At 61.4% G+C, this 14,741-nt stretch overlaps 1 protein-coding gene across 4 annotated transcripts in view; it reads right to left on the bottom strand.

Moving 5' to 3' along the window:
* MEGF6 (multiple EGF like domains 6) overlaps positions 1 to 6,421 on the bottom strand; it is a 99,248-nt gene extending 92,827 nt beyond the window's left edge. For 3 of the 4 annotated variants that reach the window (XM_082434376.1, XM_082434375.1, XM_082434373.1), the window contains exons 1-2: positions 6,186 to 6,319; positions 1,006 to 1,140 (exon numbers count right to left, since the gene is read on the bottom strand). In XM_082434376.1, coding sequence (XP_082290502.1) covers positions 1,006 to 1,140; positions 6,186 to 6,304 — 254 coding nt within the window. In that variant the 5' untranslated portion in view covers positions 6,305 to 6,319. Of the gene's footprint in view, positions 1 to 1,005; positions 1,141 to 6,185 lie in introns of all 4 variants that reach the window. The other variant, XM_082434374.1, reaches the window with a different exon arrangement.
* Between the last annotated feature and the right edge of the window lie 8,320 nt (positions 6,422 to 14,741).

The following is a 14,741-nucleotide window of genomic DNA, read 5'->3' as shown; positions in this document are numbered from 1 at the left end:
CGCGAGTGTGGAAGCTGGGAAGGACAGACTGCAAGATGCACGTCTCTGGGGAAACGATGGTGGTTGATTTCTCCTTCTTGTCGGGCGTGGCCCAGCCTCGGCCCTCCTGACCCTGGGGCGGGACCTTCATGGTGGAAGGGCCATCCTTGCCTCCACCTGCCCCATCCTTCCAGCCCACCTCTCACAACCCCCCAAACTCTCCAGACAGCGCCAAGGTCGCCAGCAGGGAGACGGACCGCCACCAGCTGAGAAGCACGCTGAGACGTAACTGCCCCGTCTCTCTCCGTTCTGCACGTGTACGAATCGTACCGCAAACGTTTAAAACCAAGGCCGCCGCCCACCCCCGCTCCCCGGGGCAGGCCCAGCAGGTTCACGTCCCGAAGCCCTGGCCGAGAGGCTGGACGGCACACTCCCATCGGGGGCCTCGGCCCTCCTCCCCAACGACGGAAGCCCCTAATCACGCCCCCACACACCCAGCTTTGCCACCAGGCAGATGCCAGAACCCGAGTCTATAAAAAGAAGAGAGGTAGGCAAAGGCACTCCCCCGTTTGACTGTGAAATAAAATCTTGAGCAGTAAAGGTTTCACACAGGCTTGGGGTCAGATAGCAGCAGAAGCCTCCAGCCAGGACCTCGGCAGGCTGGGCGCCCCGCTTTTCACCCTCTTGCGTGGTCAGTACCTCTCCCTGCAGGGTCCCCTCCTCTCCCATAGAGTCTCCCCCTCCCTTCAGAGGCCCCCTCCCCACGGGGTCCTACCCCACCCGCAAGGGCCCCAGGCGGCCGCTGAGCAGGGACGTATGGTCTGGGAATAGCCTCCCAGGCGGCCACACCCCGGGGGCGGTGCCAGAGGCCTTGACCTCAGATGCGGGGCTTCCGTGGCGGGGCGGGGCGGGGCGGTGCCTGTGCCCCGAGACCGGACGGCCCGGCCACCCCTTTGCCCGAGTGGCCCACGCTGCTCTGCGTGTGAGCCGCCACCCCCCGTGGGACCCGGGGACCCCTGCACGCACCTGCGTTTGTGGCCGACACACCAGGCCTGCCGCCCGCAGCCCGGCCTCCACACGGGCACCGTTCGGCTGAAGGCCTGCACGCAGGGCTGGCGACGGCCCACCAGGGTCAGCTCCCGCTCCGCACACACGTTGGGCCTGGGACACAAATAAGACGGTCAGCACCCTTGTCACCAACACCAACCCCCCTGCGTGCTCACCCTCGGGTACCCAGCCGTCCAGACCCGAGGCCAGGCCCCGTGGCAGGGCACCCAGCCTGGTGCCCGCCCCAGGCCTGCACTGGCCTGGCCTCGAGGGCGCGGATGCTCGGGGAAAAAGGAAGGGCTCACAGGGCCACGTCTGACCCTCCCCCTCACATGGGCCACGCCGCCCAGAGAATCCCTCCAACCCTCCCAAGACCCCAAAGCGTAGAGGCCACTGCCCCGCAAATAGGGGAAGTGGAGGTCCTGGGAACAGGGACCACTTGACCCTGAGTCCGTCTGACTCCGACCCTGGCGTTCTCTAGCCCCGACTCTCCCTGCTTCCGAGACGCCCCAAGCTGGGGCACAAGCATGAGACACACAAGCCAGGGGACCTCCCTGCGCCTCGGGTGCCCCCCGGAAGGTGTGGACTCACGGCACTGCCCTCGCGGGTGGTCGCGAGGGTTCAGAGCCGGCACGGAAAAGGCCCCTGCCGGCCAGGGCAGGTGACCTCGTAGGTGCCTCCGGGAGAGGCAGGCCCAGGAGGAACTGCCATTTGCAAACCGAGGTCAGGCCCCGGTGAACTGCTGCAGGTGAAGCATCATGTCTGCTCCAAACTCTCACCCACCCCTCTGCCCAGCGCGCAGACATCAGTCTCCGCTCTCTTCCCGCGGGGGCAGGGAGGAGAGGATGAAGGGAGGGGAGGGCTTAGGCCCGATGGCCTCTGAGCCTCCCGGCTGCAGGGCCTGGCCTGCAACCTGAAATAGCCCCCCGAGCCGTGGGTGGCCTGTGAGGATGGAGGCGACACATTCCGAGGACAGTTACAAACACAGGCTCTGGAGCCGACAGCTCAGGCCTGGGGCCCCTACGCAGCCTGAGGAAGGTTACTGACCCTCCCTGCACCTCGGCCTCAGCATCTATAAAGGGGGCAGCAGGTGCCTCAAGGGCTCCTGACACAAGAGCACGCGTGTCTGGAATCTGGCACATCCCTGGCTCAGAGAAAGTCCCTGTGTCTCTGGGTCACAAGGCCCCACATCCCCTGGGACGTCACCACCATTCGCGTACATATGCCGACCCAGCTCAGCACGCAGGACGCCTTGTCAGGGCCTTGGGGAGGGGATGCCATGGCTCACAGGGGCCCCTCATCTCAGGGGGGCTGCGGGAGGCGCCGGTCTGGCCACTGGGTCAGCAGGAGGAGAACCGCCCCGCACGGAGCTTGGGAAGTTGGCGCCTGGCAGAAAACCCCAGAGCGGGGGCGAGTGCTCTCCTCTGAGGGCCCCTCCTTCCCGGACCCCTCAGACCTCAGCCACGTGGGCCTCCGCTAACCAGCGAGACGACCACGGCGAGGCCACGCAGCAGCCTTCCCGGTCCGTGTGCTCTGGTCACTCTCCGGTCCGCTGCCCTCCCTGTCCCCGCCCCCCCAGGGCACCTGCGTGACGCTGGTCCCCCAGGCCTGCAGGGCTGCCTGGCTCCCAGGATGGCAGGTTTTCCCTCTGGTTGCACCTGGCTCTCCACATCCCTGAAAACGGTTAAAGGGAGGAGGGGCAAGCGCTGGAATGATTTTCTCCTCTGGGAAGTTTCCGGCACCTCAGTGGCACCTCAGAAGCACAGGCGTAGCTGGCTTTTCCATTTGGAAGGAGGGAGGAAGTGGGATGGGGGAGGGAGAGGCGAGGCGGAAACAAAGAGGCCAGTCGGACGAGGGCACAGAAAAGACCCCTGACGTGCAGCAGGAGTCACTGCTCGGGCCCCTCTGTTCCTGAGGTTGGATCCCGCTGCCCATCTGCGGGGAGGGAAGGCAATTCCCCAGCTACAAAGTGAACACGGCTTGGGCGGAGGGGGTACTCATCCCAGCTGTCGGGCCACCCACTCCCCGGGGCAGAGCGGGGCTCCTGGAGGCTGGCGGCCTTCGCCTGGAGCTGGAGGTGAGGGTGGGCATGAGATGCGTCCCTCCAGGGTGGGCGGTTCCTGGGCCCACAAGGCATCAGGGTGAGGATGGGGAACACCAGGGCAGGGAAGCGGGGCAGCTGGCCGTGCGCGGCTGGGGACTCCTGGCTGCACGCACCGTCTGGTCCAGGAAGGGGCTGCGTTGCTGAGCAGCGTCTCCGTCACGTCTGTTTTTACAGGCTCCGTTTTTACCCCCACAGATGGCCTCCGAACACACGTTTCCCTGGTCTGGGTGCAGGGAGCATGTGGAGAAGCTCCGGGCTCTGGGGTTGGGTGAGCCCAGGTCCAGCCCCGGGGTCCCAGGGATGCCGTGACCCAGGCAGATCACTCTTGGACACCCGGGTCTCCCCACCAGACAAATGGACAATTGATCACAGTGTCAAGCACGTGCCCAGCAGCAAACGCAGGGCCTGGCATGAGGCAGCTGGCCGTAGGTGTGTTCCTTCCCTGCCCTTTCCCTCCATCCATCACAGCCTCAGCCCCAGGAGAGACGGGGAAGCAGGACCCAGATACTGGGAGTTGCCCACAGTCCACTGAAAGTACAGTTCAGCTTTCAAACTCCCTGACCGGTGAGCAGGGGCCTTTGAATGGCCAGAGGAAACCTCAGCCTCAGCCTCAGCAAATGGGGGCCATTCCAACTCTCACGGCCAGTGGGTCCAAGGGTTACTTGCAAGCAGGGACTTGAGCTTGGAGGGCCTGTACCTCTCTGGATGGGAGGGGCCACTGTAATGAACTGATTGCAAAGCACTGGCCATTGTCCTAGCACAGCTGCCCGGAGGACTCCGGCCCAGGGGGAAGCCGTGCTGTGAGCAGATGTCTCCTCCGAGCTCTGCAGCCTCAGACTCAGGTTGGTCAGAGCTCCCTGTGCCCACACGCTGCTCCCACAGCCCTGCGTTGACCAGCCCCACACACAGTCAGCAGTCAGTCCAGGCCCCAGGGAGAAAGGCCAGCACCCTTCCACGGCAGCAGAGACTCATTTCAGAGATGTAGGTAAATAAATAAATAAGTAAGCGTTGGCTGGTTTGGAATCTGGACACGTGGGCCAGCAGGAGCCAAAGGACCAGCCACATCACTCCCGCGTCCCAGCTGCCGGGACCCCAGAGCCCCTGGGGCTGCCAGGCAGCGGGAGCCCCCGTAAAGCACCCTCCCCCTTTGCCTCCCCACAGGCCCACCACGGAGGTTTTAAGCCGGCCAGAGAGGGTGGGGCTGCCCGTGAAGGGAAGGGCGGCACAGGGGACGGGACCTTCGAGGAAAAGGACTTCCTGGGACCCTCACTGCTCTCCGGGCCCCCTCCCCTGTCCCTCTGGGGTGCGGGAAGCAAAGAGGCAACTCTGGCACCTCCAGGAGTCCGCCGGCTCCCGTCTCCTTTCTGCACAGAACAAGCTGCGGAATGGGCCCGTTCACAAGGTTTTTCGGGGGTCTAGCAGCTAGAGCTAGCAGCCCCCCACTTGTTCAGCCAGCCAGCAGTGCCCACTGCGGCCCCACCACAGGTCCAGGCGGGTGGCAGGTGCTTACAGACAGGAATGGGAAGGTGTGCTCACAGGCGGCACGGAACTCAACACGAGGAGGGCATCAGAAAGTGGAGGGACGACACCCCAGGACGAGAAATAGGGCCACAGGCCCCCAGAGGGCAGGTGGGAGGCACCCCAGGAGGAGGAGCAGGAGCCTTGAAGGATCTGAAAAGCGGGGGGGAGGAGGCTTTGGAGAAAGCAAGCAGCAGGAAGGCTGACCTCTCCTGCGATCCTCCAGCGGCTGGTGGAAAGCCCTCCCCAGCCTGGCTAGTGGCCTCCCAGAGCCCTGGGTGAGCGGGCAGACCTCAGGGGACAGGCTCACTCCCAGGGGCCAGGAAGGGCGATCTGTGGTCCCCACAAGCGCACTGGGGCAGAAGCCCCTCTTAGGGGCAGAGCCCTCCATCCCCAATGTCCTCACTGGCTGAGCAGCTGTCCACCCGGACCAGCACCCTGGGATTCCCGGGAGCCTGGGCCTCTGGACATCCCCAGCCAACCGTGTGAGGAGCAGGCAGCCTGAGCGGCTAAATGCCCTGTGAGAATCCCTCCTGAGGCCACAGCTTCCCTTGGACAAACTAAACTCACTGGGATCACAGCAAGGAGCGATGTTGGGCAGAAGTCACACGGAGAGGCGGGCCTCGGGGCCCCAGACCACGTTCCTCTGAAAAGGCCAGGAGGAGCTCTTTCTTCTTGGAGTAAAGCAAGACCCAGGGCCCAGGGGGCGTGGACTTGTCCCTTCTGCAGCTCTGCCTGGAAGTCTGTCCTTTCCTCCTGTATGGCCAGGTGCACGGGGCCCTTGGGGCGAGCCCTGCACAGGAAGCCCCAGCCCCGGCCTGGGCCCCTCGCTGCCCCTCTGCAGCCCCTCAGCAGCTCTGCTGCTCTTTCCAAGCTCTGCGGGCCCCAGGCCCAGCACCCTGCGGGAGCGCGGGGATGGGGGCTGCCAGCAGGCTCTCCCCCACCCCTCCTCCTCCAGACCGGCTCACTTCGCACCAGTTTTCCTTTGAGGCCAACACAAGGATCGATTTGCTGTTTAAAAGAGACCGCTAAACAGCCCACTGGGGAATCATCTTTCAAAATTAAATTCATCTTGGCTGGCTCCCTGACCCTCTCTTCCTGCCCGTTCTGGTACTGAATGCCTTCTCCTGTCTCCCATGCCCAAAGCCCACGTGTTTCACACATAAACCAAGCCCAAGCAGCCCCCTGTCGGGCACAGTCCCCAGGCCCCAGGAGACAGGCTTTGGAAGGAAGTGGGCACAGGCTGCTTCCTCTCCGCCTTCTCCAAGCTCCCTGGCCAGACCCTGCCCAGATTCCCTCACCTCGGCGGGATGCAGGTCCCACCCAGCCTGCAAACCCACGATGCAGAGTTAAGACAGAGGAGGAAGGGGAAGGCGAGAGGCCGGGTGGTCCTGCCACGGAAGCGCCCCCAGACCCAACCCCTGACCCTTGTCTTTTAACCTCCCCCTCCCCAGTTAAGGCAAAGAGCCCCGTGTTCTCAGGGCTCCGGGGCTCCGGACGTCCCGCCAGCCCTCCCGCTCCCGCTCCCGCTCCTCACATGCCGGGCTGCAGGCGGAACAGGGCGCCGGCGCCCGCTGGCACGACGGGGAGAAGCAGCAGCACCAGGGCCAGGGCCACCGCGCGCCCCGCCGCCCCCGCCTCCGGAAGGAAAGGCATCGTGCCCGCCGCGCCGCGCCGGTCCCTCCTCCGGTCGCCGGCTCACAGGCGGCCCAGGCGGGCGCTCGGAGCCGCCGTCTCCACGTGCGCCATGGCCCGGGGGGCGCACGGGGCGCAGCCACAGGTGCCGCGCCGGGTCCCGCCGAGCGTGAGGTCGCCTCAGGTGGCGAGGGTCCAGCTTCCTGCCCGCGCTCGAGGGCAGCTCAGGGTGCTGCGCGCCTGGGTGAGCCCCGCCAGACACCCGCCCCGGCGCGGAAAGCCCAGTGTGCGCCGAGCCCCGCGCGGGAGAGGCCGGCCCGCCGTCACCACGCCCCCTGCCCCGACCCCGGCCCCGACTCCGCCCACAGCCCGGCCCGACCGGACCCCGCCCACCCCGACCTCGCCCCGCCTCCGGCTCGCCCCCGGGCCCGGCCCCCGGCCCACAGCCCATCCCCGCGCAGACACTCCACTCCCGGCCCTGCCCCTCCCCGGCTCCCAGCCCCCGCTTGGGTCCTCAGCCCCGGCGCCCCACCCACCCACCCACGGCTGCCCGTTCGCGCTCCCGGCTCCTCTCCGGCTGAAAGTCCCAGGTCCCGTGCGACAGGAGTGACCAAGGGGCGGGGCACCAGAGATCGCGCCCCTCACCCCCTGCTAAGGCAGTCCTCCGTGACGCCAGACCCCACACCCCCGTCATCCTACGGGGGGGTGGCGGGGGTCTCTGTCAGGCCAGCCCTGCTGCCACCCTGCTGTACAAATGGGGAAACTGAGGTCCGGGTGGGAGCAGCACCCCTAGTCACCCCTTGTAAACTGCAGATCCGGGAACTGAACAAGGCGGGCTGGCTCTGCGGAACTTGACTCAATCTGTCAATCTAAGAAAACCGCTGGATCACGCGCGGAGAGCAGACGGAGGTCCGCAAGTCCGATGGCCCCTCGGGGGTGTACCAGTCAACACATCCAGACGTTTGGTTTTTCACGTTCTGGAGACTGGACGCCCAGGGTCAAGACGCTGACTGGCCTGCAGACGCTGCCTCCTGGTGTGTGCTCGCCTGGTGGGCCTGGGAGATGGACAGAGACCGCAGCACTGGTGTCTCTTACTCGTCTCATACGGCACCAGACCTATAGGATCAGGGCCCCACCCTTATGACCTCATGTAACCTTAGCCATCTCCTTAAAGGTCCATCTCCAAATACAGTCACGCTGGGGGTACGGGCGTCAACGTATGAATTTGGTGGGAGACACAATTCTGTCCACAGCAGGGTGATTTCACCATCTTCTGAAACTCCAAACACAGGTTGACTCCCCTGCTCAGTGATGCCCCGACATGATCCAGTGTGCCCACCCTCTCAACCTCACCCCTCAGCCCCCCACTGGGCTCCCAAAAGCAGGGCTGGTCCATGCTCCTCCTGGTCTCCCAAGGGCCTGCCCTAAGAGAGCCCAAGAGTGCCTGTGTGAGTGCGGGGCCCTGCCCTGGGGTGCAAGTCCCCCCCAACCCCGAGAGCTTCCCAGAGGTCCACCTGCTGCCCATCTTTAAAGACCTGACCCCTTCCCCTCCAGAGCTGCGCTTGGCACGAAACGGGTGCTGGGTACACGTGCTCTGGATGAGTGAGTGAGCAGCTTAAAATGTTCACCACCTTCTCCGGGACTCCCGCCCGGTCCCCCAACGTGGGCCGAGGGGGCCCCATTCTTTAGGAACATTCTTCTGCTTCTTGGAGGGAAAAAGGAAAGGATTCAGATGGGTCCTGTGGGTTAAAATGGAGGCTGCTCGCAGGGAGGAATCAAGGTTTGTTGGGGCCTGAAACATAAAACGGGGGCCCTCTTGAAGAACAGCTATGTAAGAAGTTATTTTGCTAACTTGACAAAAATGCATGACCTGTGCGCGCATTCCATCCCCCTCCTGGCCCTAACTTGGAAGGGCCCCTGAAGCATAAACGTTTTTGGCACCACCGTAATCCACCTCTACCCACCCGGCACCAAGTTCAGCTGTCAGGTGAATCGTCCTAAGGCAGGTGCCAGGTGGGCAGGCAGGTGGGAAGAGGATGGGCACTTCCTGCTGGACGTCCCTATTCCTAGGACACCTACCACACCCCACACACTCGGGAGGGCTCAGGCTCAGGTGTGGATGTGTGAACCCACAGCACAGAGGTCATCTCCCCAAACAAAGCCCCACCCGCGCAGACTGTCCGGCCCCCCTGATGCTCCCCCGGCACCCCTGCCCGTCTCCTCCCCAGCCTGAACCCTGAGGGCATGGGAACCGTCAAGCATCCGACCGACCGCTTAACTTCCAGGGTGTGTTGCTGCCCAGGCCACCAACATGCCACGAGGGGGTGCTTAGATTTTCTATTTGAAACAAGTAATCAAACGGTACACGTGTTTAATACACTTTTTAAAAATAAATTTATCTATTTTATTTATTTATTATTTTTGGCTGCGTTGGGTCTTCGTTGCTGCGCGCGGGCTTTTCTCTAGTTGCGCGAGCGGGGGCTACTCTTCATTGTGGTGCGCGGGCTTCTCATTGCGGCGGCTTCTCTTGTTGCGGAGCAGGGGCTCTAGGTGTGCGGGCTTCAGTAGTTGTGGCACACGGGCTCAGTAGTTGTGGCTTGTGGGCTCAGTTGTTGTGGCACACGGGCTTAGTTGCTCCGCGGCATGTGGGCTCTTCCTGGACCAGGGCTCAAACCCGTGTCCCCTGCCCTGTCAGGCAGATTCCTAACCACTGTGCCACAGGGAAGCCCATTTAATACACTTTTTTTTTTTAATTTATTTATTTATTTTTGGCTGTGTTGGGTCTTCGTTTCTGTGTGAGGGCTTTCTCTAGTTGCGGCAAGCGGGGGCCACTCTTCATCGCGGTGCGCGGGCCTCTCACTATCGTGGCCTCTCTTGTTGCGGAGCACAGGCTCCAGACGCGCAGGCTCAGTAGTTGTGGCTCACGGGCCTAGCTGCTCCGCAGCATGTGGGATCTTCCCAGACCAGGGCTCGAACCCGTGTCCCCTGCATTGGCAGGCAGATTCTCAACCACTGCGCCACCAGGGAAGTCCCTTAATACACTTTCATAAGTGGATTTAACTCAGACAACTTTTCTAGTAACCCAATGCAGTAAACATTCCCTGAGAATTCTCTATCTTTGTCCATTTTCATTATAAAGTGACAGTTTGGGGCTTCCCTGCTGTAATTAAGCTAAGGATGTTGGGCTGAAATCATCCTGGACTTAACCCTCAACCCAATGACAGGTGTCCTCATGAGAGAAGGAGAAGGAGATTTGAGACACAGGGGGACACAGGGGAGGCCACGTGGCCACACCGATACAGGATGAGAGGGATGCACCCACAAGCCAAGGGACGCAGGACACAGCCAGCCACCACGAGAAGCTGAGGGAGGAGCACAGAACAGAGGGGACCAGCCCTGCCACTCTTCATCTCAGGCTTCTGGCCTCCGGACTGTGAGACAGTAGGTTTCTGTTGTTTTAACCACCCAGACTGTGGTCATTTCTCACGGCAGCTACAGGGCAAGCCAGCGCCGATGCCAGAGGCCCACAGAGGAGGTGGCCACGCACTAGGGATGCCGGAGGGCCCCCCCGCCCCAGCCCAGCCGTCTCAGCAGCACCAGTCCTCGGGGCAGACAGAGGCTTCTCTGGAAGCCGAGTCTGGGAGACGCGGGACTTTGTTGCTGGACACATTTTCCATGGTGCAGTCCATGCATTTCTCAGGAACAAGACAATACGTGTCCCCCTTCCTGTCCTTCCTCCGCTGCCAGGTCAACCAGGACCAGGACAGATGCCCCAGTCCTAGGCAATGTCCTTTCCAAGATCTCCTATCCCCTATCCTACCCTGGTGTCCCCCAGTGACCCCCCTGAACCCGGGAAGCACATCCGTGCAGCCAGACCTTCTGCCAGGTCCCACCATCACAGCTCGGCTGCAGCTCCCACCAGGTGGGGACAGAGCACTCGGGGCACCTGGGCCCAGCAAGGTGGGCAGCAGGGTTGGGGCAGAGCGAGACTGTCCACCTGTTCGAGTGCAGGATGTAATGAAAGTTACCATGGAAACAACTCAGCCTTTAGAAACTGCAGGAGCACCGTGTCCGTCCTGTCTCCCCACATCCAGCTCTTGTGCCTTAAAGCCAGGAGGTTTGGAAGCCCACCCTCTTCCCCGCAAGGCCACAGCCGCCCCCCATCCCGTCTGCTGGGAGGGGTGTTTCTTTGTTGAAGGAGACCCGCCAAAGTCAATGATCAAGGGCAGTCTCTACACTACACCACACGGCAGCTCTTACACGGGTCCTTGGGGCCAGGACAGCCACCAAGCACTGTCCAGCCTCAGGCGCAGCCCTGGGACCGGCTGAGTCTGCAGCCTGCTTCCCTCCGGGAGGGAGAGGCCTCGCCCAGAAGGCAGCTGTCTCTGCGAGGTGAGTCTGGCCCATGGAATATTCCCCGGGCTCTGCCTTAACCTCCAGCCTGGTGCACCCAGAGCCCCGGCAGCTCTGAGGTCCCACCCGTGCGGTTCCCGTGGGCTGTGCCTGGCCCTGAGGCCCCCCGACCCCCATTTCCATCAGAGGCAGATGGCAGAGATGGGAACCATGGATTTGGTAAAACGTTAAGCACAACATCTGGAAGTTTAGCTAAAATAAGAATCCACACCTCCCAGCTGAGATTTTGAAGCCTTCCGCCCGCCCCACGGGACGGGAAGATGATCTTCACCTCCTGCTTACAGACGCCCCACCCGGCTCCGGGCTCTGGTTTGAAGGCCCCGTGTGGACGAGTCTGCCACCTGCCGGTGGAAGTGGGAACAACCTTTCAAAAGCCCCAAGAAAGAAGCATCGCTAACTCAGGGCGGACCCAGGTCAGGGGAAGCCACAGCCAGACCCAGCAGGAGCCCCCGTCCTCCCCCACGACCAAGGCGCGCCTGTGGACAGCGCCGAGTACCATTTGAGGCCCCTCGTTGTTTGCACGTGTATACCCCTCTCTCACGGGGAAAATTGTGTTCCCTCCCAAGGCACACTCAAGTCCTAACCACCATCATTCCATATGCGTGGACGTGGTCTTATTTGGAGGTGGGGTCTTTGCAGGTGTCACTGGGTTAAGGTGAGGACATCAGGGACTTCCCTGGTGGTCCAGTGGTGAAGACCCCATGCTCCCAATGCAGGGGGCCTAGGTTCGATCCCTGGTCAGGGAACTAGATCCCACATGCATGCCGCAACTAAGAGTTCACATGCCACAACTAAGGAGCCGGTGTGGCACAACTAAGCAGCCCGCCTGCCACAACTAAGACCCAGTGCAACCAAATAAATAAATATTAAAAAAAAAAAAAAGATGAGGATAGCAGGGCGGGCCTGAGTCCAACATGAAGAGGAGACAGAGTCACAGGGAGAAGACAGCCACGTGGAGACAGAGGCGGGGATTGGGGTGACGTGGCCACAAGCCCAGGAATGCCCAGGACTGCCGGCAACCGCCAGAGGCTGGAAGAGGCAGGAGAGTTTCCCCTACAGGTTTCAGGGGGAGCGCGGCCCTGCAGACACCTTGACCTTGGACTTCTGGCCTCCAGACTGTGAGAGGACAAATTTCTGCTGTTGAAGGCTCCCGGTCTGTGGCACTTTGGACGCAGCCCCAGGAAACGAGCACAACACCCAGTGCCGTGCGTCAGCGAGCAGATGCTCAGTTCTCTGCCTGGTTATCTCTTGAGTCTGTGGACCTGCAGTTTACCTGCCCCGCCCCCTCCACACCCACTAAAGGCTCAGGCATCCGGCAGCATCCTTTCCCAGGTGCCAAGACCATCCGGACTCGCTGTGAACAGGCTGATCTGGTTTTTTGAAACCCTGAAGGAATGTATCCCTGACGTGTTTGATGTTCTTTGTTCTGACAAGATATAAAACTGTGCTGAAACCCTGCTTCTCCAGAGCAGTTCCTCAGAGTTACCTGAGAGGCTGGCTTCTGGGCTACAGTCCTCAGCTTGGCTCAGATAAAACTCTTTTCTATTCCTATATTAGATTTAAAAAATTTTTTTACTGGAGTATAGTTGATTTACAATGTTGTGCTAGTTTCAGGGGTACAGCAAAGTGAATCAGTTATACATCTACACATATCCACTCTTTTAGATTCTTTTCCCATATATGTCATTACAGAGCATTGAGTAGAGTTCCCTGTGCTGTACAGTAGGTTTTATTAGTTATCTATTTAATATATAGTAGTGTGTATTTGTCAGTCCCGGTCTCCCACTTTATCCCCCTCCCTGACTTTCCCCCCTGGTAACTATAAATTTGTTTTCTAATACATCCGTGACTCTACTTTTGTTTTGTTAAGTAAGTTCATCTGTACCATTCTTTTTAGATTCCACATATAAGCGATATCATATGATACTTGTCTTTCTGTGTTGATCCCTATATTAGATTGTTTACTGATTATTTTCATCAACACTCTAATTGCCTCGAGGGGCAACGGCAGTCACATCCTCTTGATGACCTTCCCCCGGTCACCAGCCCCGTCGGATCCACTGCCGCCTCTTCCAGACCAGAAACTGGACTCAGGGCCCACCCCGTTGACCCTGCTGGGAGACACTCCTGCACGTCCTGCTGGGCATGCCAGGAGCAGGCACCAGACCCTGACCGCCTTTCCCGGGGCCGTTGGTCAGAGAGCGACCTTGAGGGGCGACACCAAGCTTGTTCACAGGCCCCCGGTTCCCCTCTTGTGATGCGGCCACCGTGGGCAGCATCCTCCAGACACCCGCTGACACTCTGGACGTTGCTCCCCTGTGAACAACAGTCCTCTGCCTCTGACCCAGGCTCGTGCGCCTTCCGCAGCATCCCTGAAACCGCGGCGGGCCAGCCCGTTAGCTCCCAAGTGGGGCGACATCCCTGACCCCTATGAATACTCCCTCGTAGGATCTTGGCCTCCCCTTTCCCCCTTGCCTTTGACCACAGCTACCCGGCAAACCCCCAGTCTTGACCAGTCTAGCTACTGGTTCCTCCCACTCCCACCAGCTGCCAGGTGGAAGGCTCCACTGCGAACCTGCCTGAGGTCTCCCTGCAGCCCAGTGGTCCCCACACCTGCCCTAATCAGCTTCCCTGATCATCACTGCTACTCTGAACCAAGCGTCTTCACCCAAATTCCTGGCTCCATCTTCCCAACCCCCCCCCCGAAGAAAGCAGATGTCCCAGAACCTCTCAGGGCCCCCTCCTCCCCCACTGCATCCGCGTCCCACCCCCCACCTGTCCATAACCGTCCTCAGCTCTCGCCATCTGTCCCTAAGCAGATGGGGTCCTCCTGCCCTAAGCGAGCCCCGACCCCTGGGCTCCAGGTTCCAGCCCCTCAGCTTCTGCCAGGAGCCGGGTCCATTCATGGGCCCTTGTCCCGTTCCTCACTCCCGTCCTTGACTTCACGGACACCCACGGGGCACCTGGAGCCAGGGCTGCACAGGGCACGAGGGGCCTCTCGGCACGTGTGAGCTGCTCAGAGGCTCATGACAGCCTGGGAGCCAGGTTTCATCATCCCCGCCCTCCAGATGAGGAAAGAGAAGGAGGAAGGTTAAGTACCGGGTTCAGGGCCCTCGGGGGCTGGCCATCCTGCCAAAATGACCAGGCCTCTTCCATCCCCACACCGCTGCCACCTGCCAGCATCACTGCTGTGCCCTTTGTACCCTCCCCACTCCCAGCCTTCAGCCTCACCCCCCTGAACGGTGGCCCCCTTCTCATCTCCGCTGAGATGACCCTGATCAGGGTCGCTGTGAAGTCGTGCTGTCATTGCGTCTGAGCATGCGTGAGCACCACGTGGGCTCCCAGCAAATCCAGTGGAGGACGGCTCTCCTCTGTCTGCCCCCAGGAGCCACTGGCACGGGGCCGGGGGTGGGCGCTGGGGCACAGGCTCTGGAATCCAGGGCCCCCGCTCTCTGTAGATGTGTGACCTTCGCAAAGTGACAAGCTCTCTAGGACTGTTTTCTCTTCGGTTGAAGGGGGTAATACGGCACCCCATGCACGAGCACAGGCAGTATTTGCAATATACCTGGCCCTCAGCAGAGCCTCAGTGAACAGCATGACCACAGTTAGCAACTGACACTGAGGTGGCCCGGGCTGGGCAGGGCGCTGTGCACGTCCCAGGTCTTAACTCACCGACTCCTCCCGACAGCCATGGGAAGCAGGAACTATTATCATCCCCACTCAGTAAAAAAAGGAAACTGAGGCAGACAGAGCATGAGTGTCCAAGTCCAGTGGACAGAAGTAGGGGAGCCGGGATTCAAGCCCCCTCCCTGAGTCCACACGCCCAGTTGCCATCGCTGAGCCCCTATAATGAGGGGGTTCAGGAGAGGGGTCAGCAGGCACCCCAAGCCCAAATGGCTCAGACTGCCCTTCAGGGGCCCAACTCGGGCCCACCCCGCAGGGACCAGCAGAGCAGACTCAGCCAGGGGATGTGGCTGCCAGAGAAGGGGGCTCCCTCTCCCCATGGGGCAGGGCCCCAAGAGGGTGTGACCCGGCCCCTTGTCCC

Source organism: Balaenoptera physalus (assembly GCF_965194825.1).
Source record: "Balaenoptera physalus genome assembly, chromosome: 1".
NCBI classification, from domain to species: domain Eukaryota; kingdom Metazoa; phylum Chordata; class Mammalia; order Artiodactyla; family Balaenopteridae; genus Balaenoptera; species Balaenoptera physalus.
This window is presented reverse-complemented; position numbering and strand designations above follow the sequence as displayed.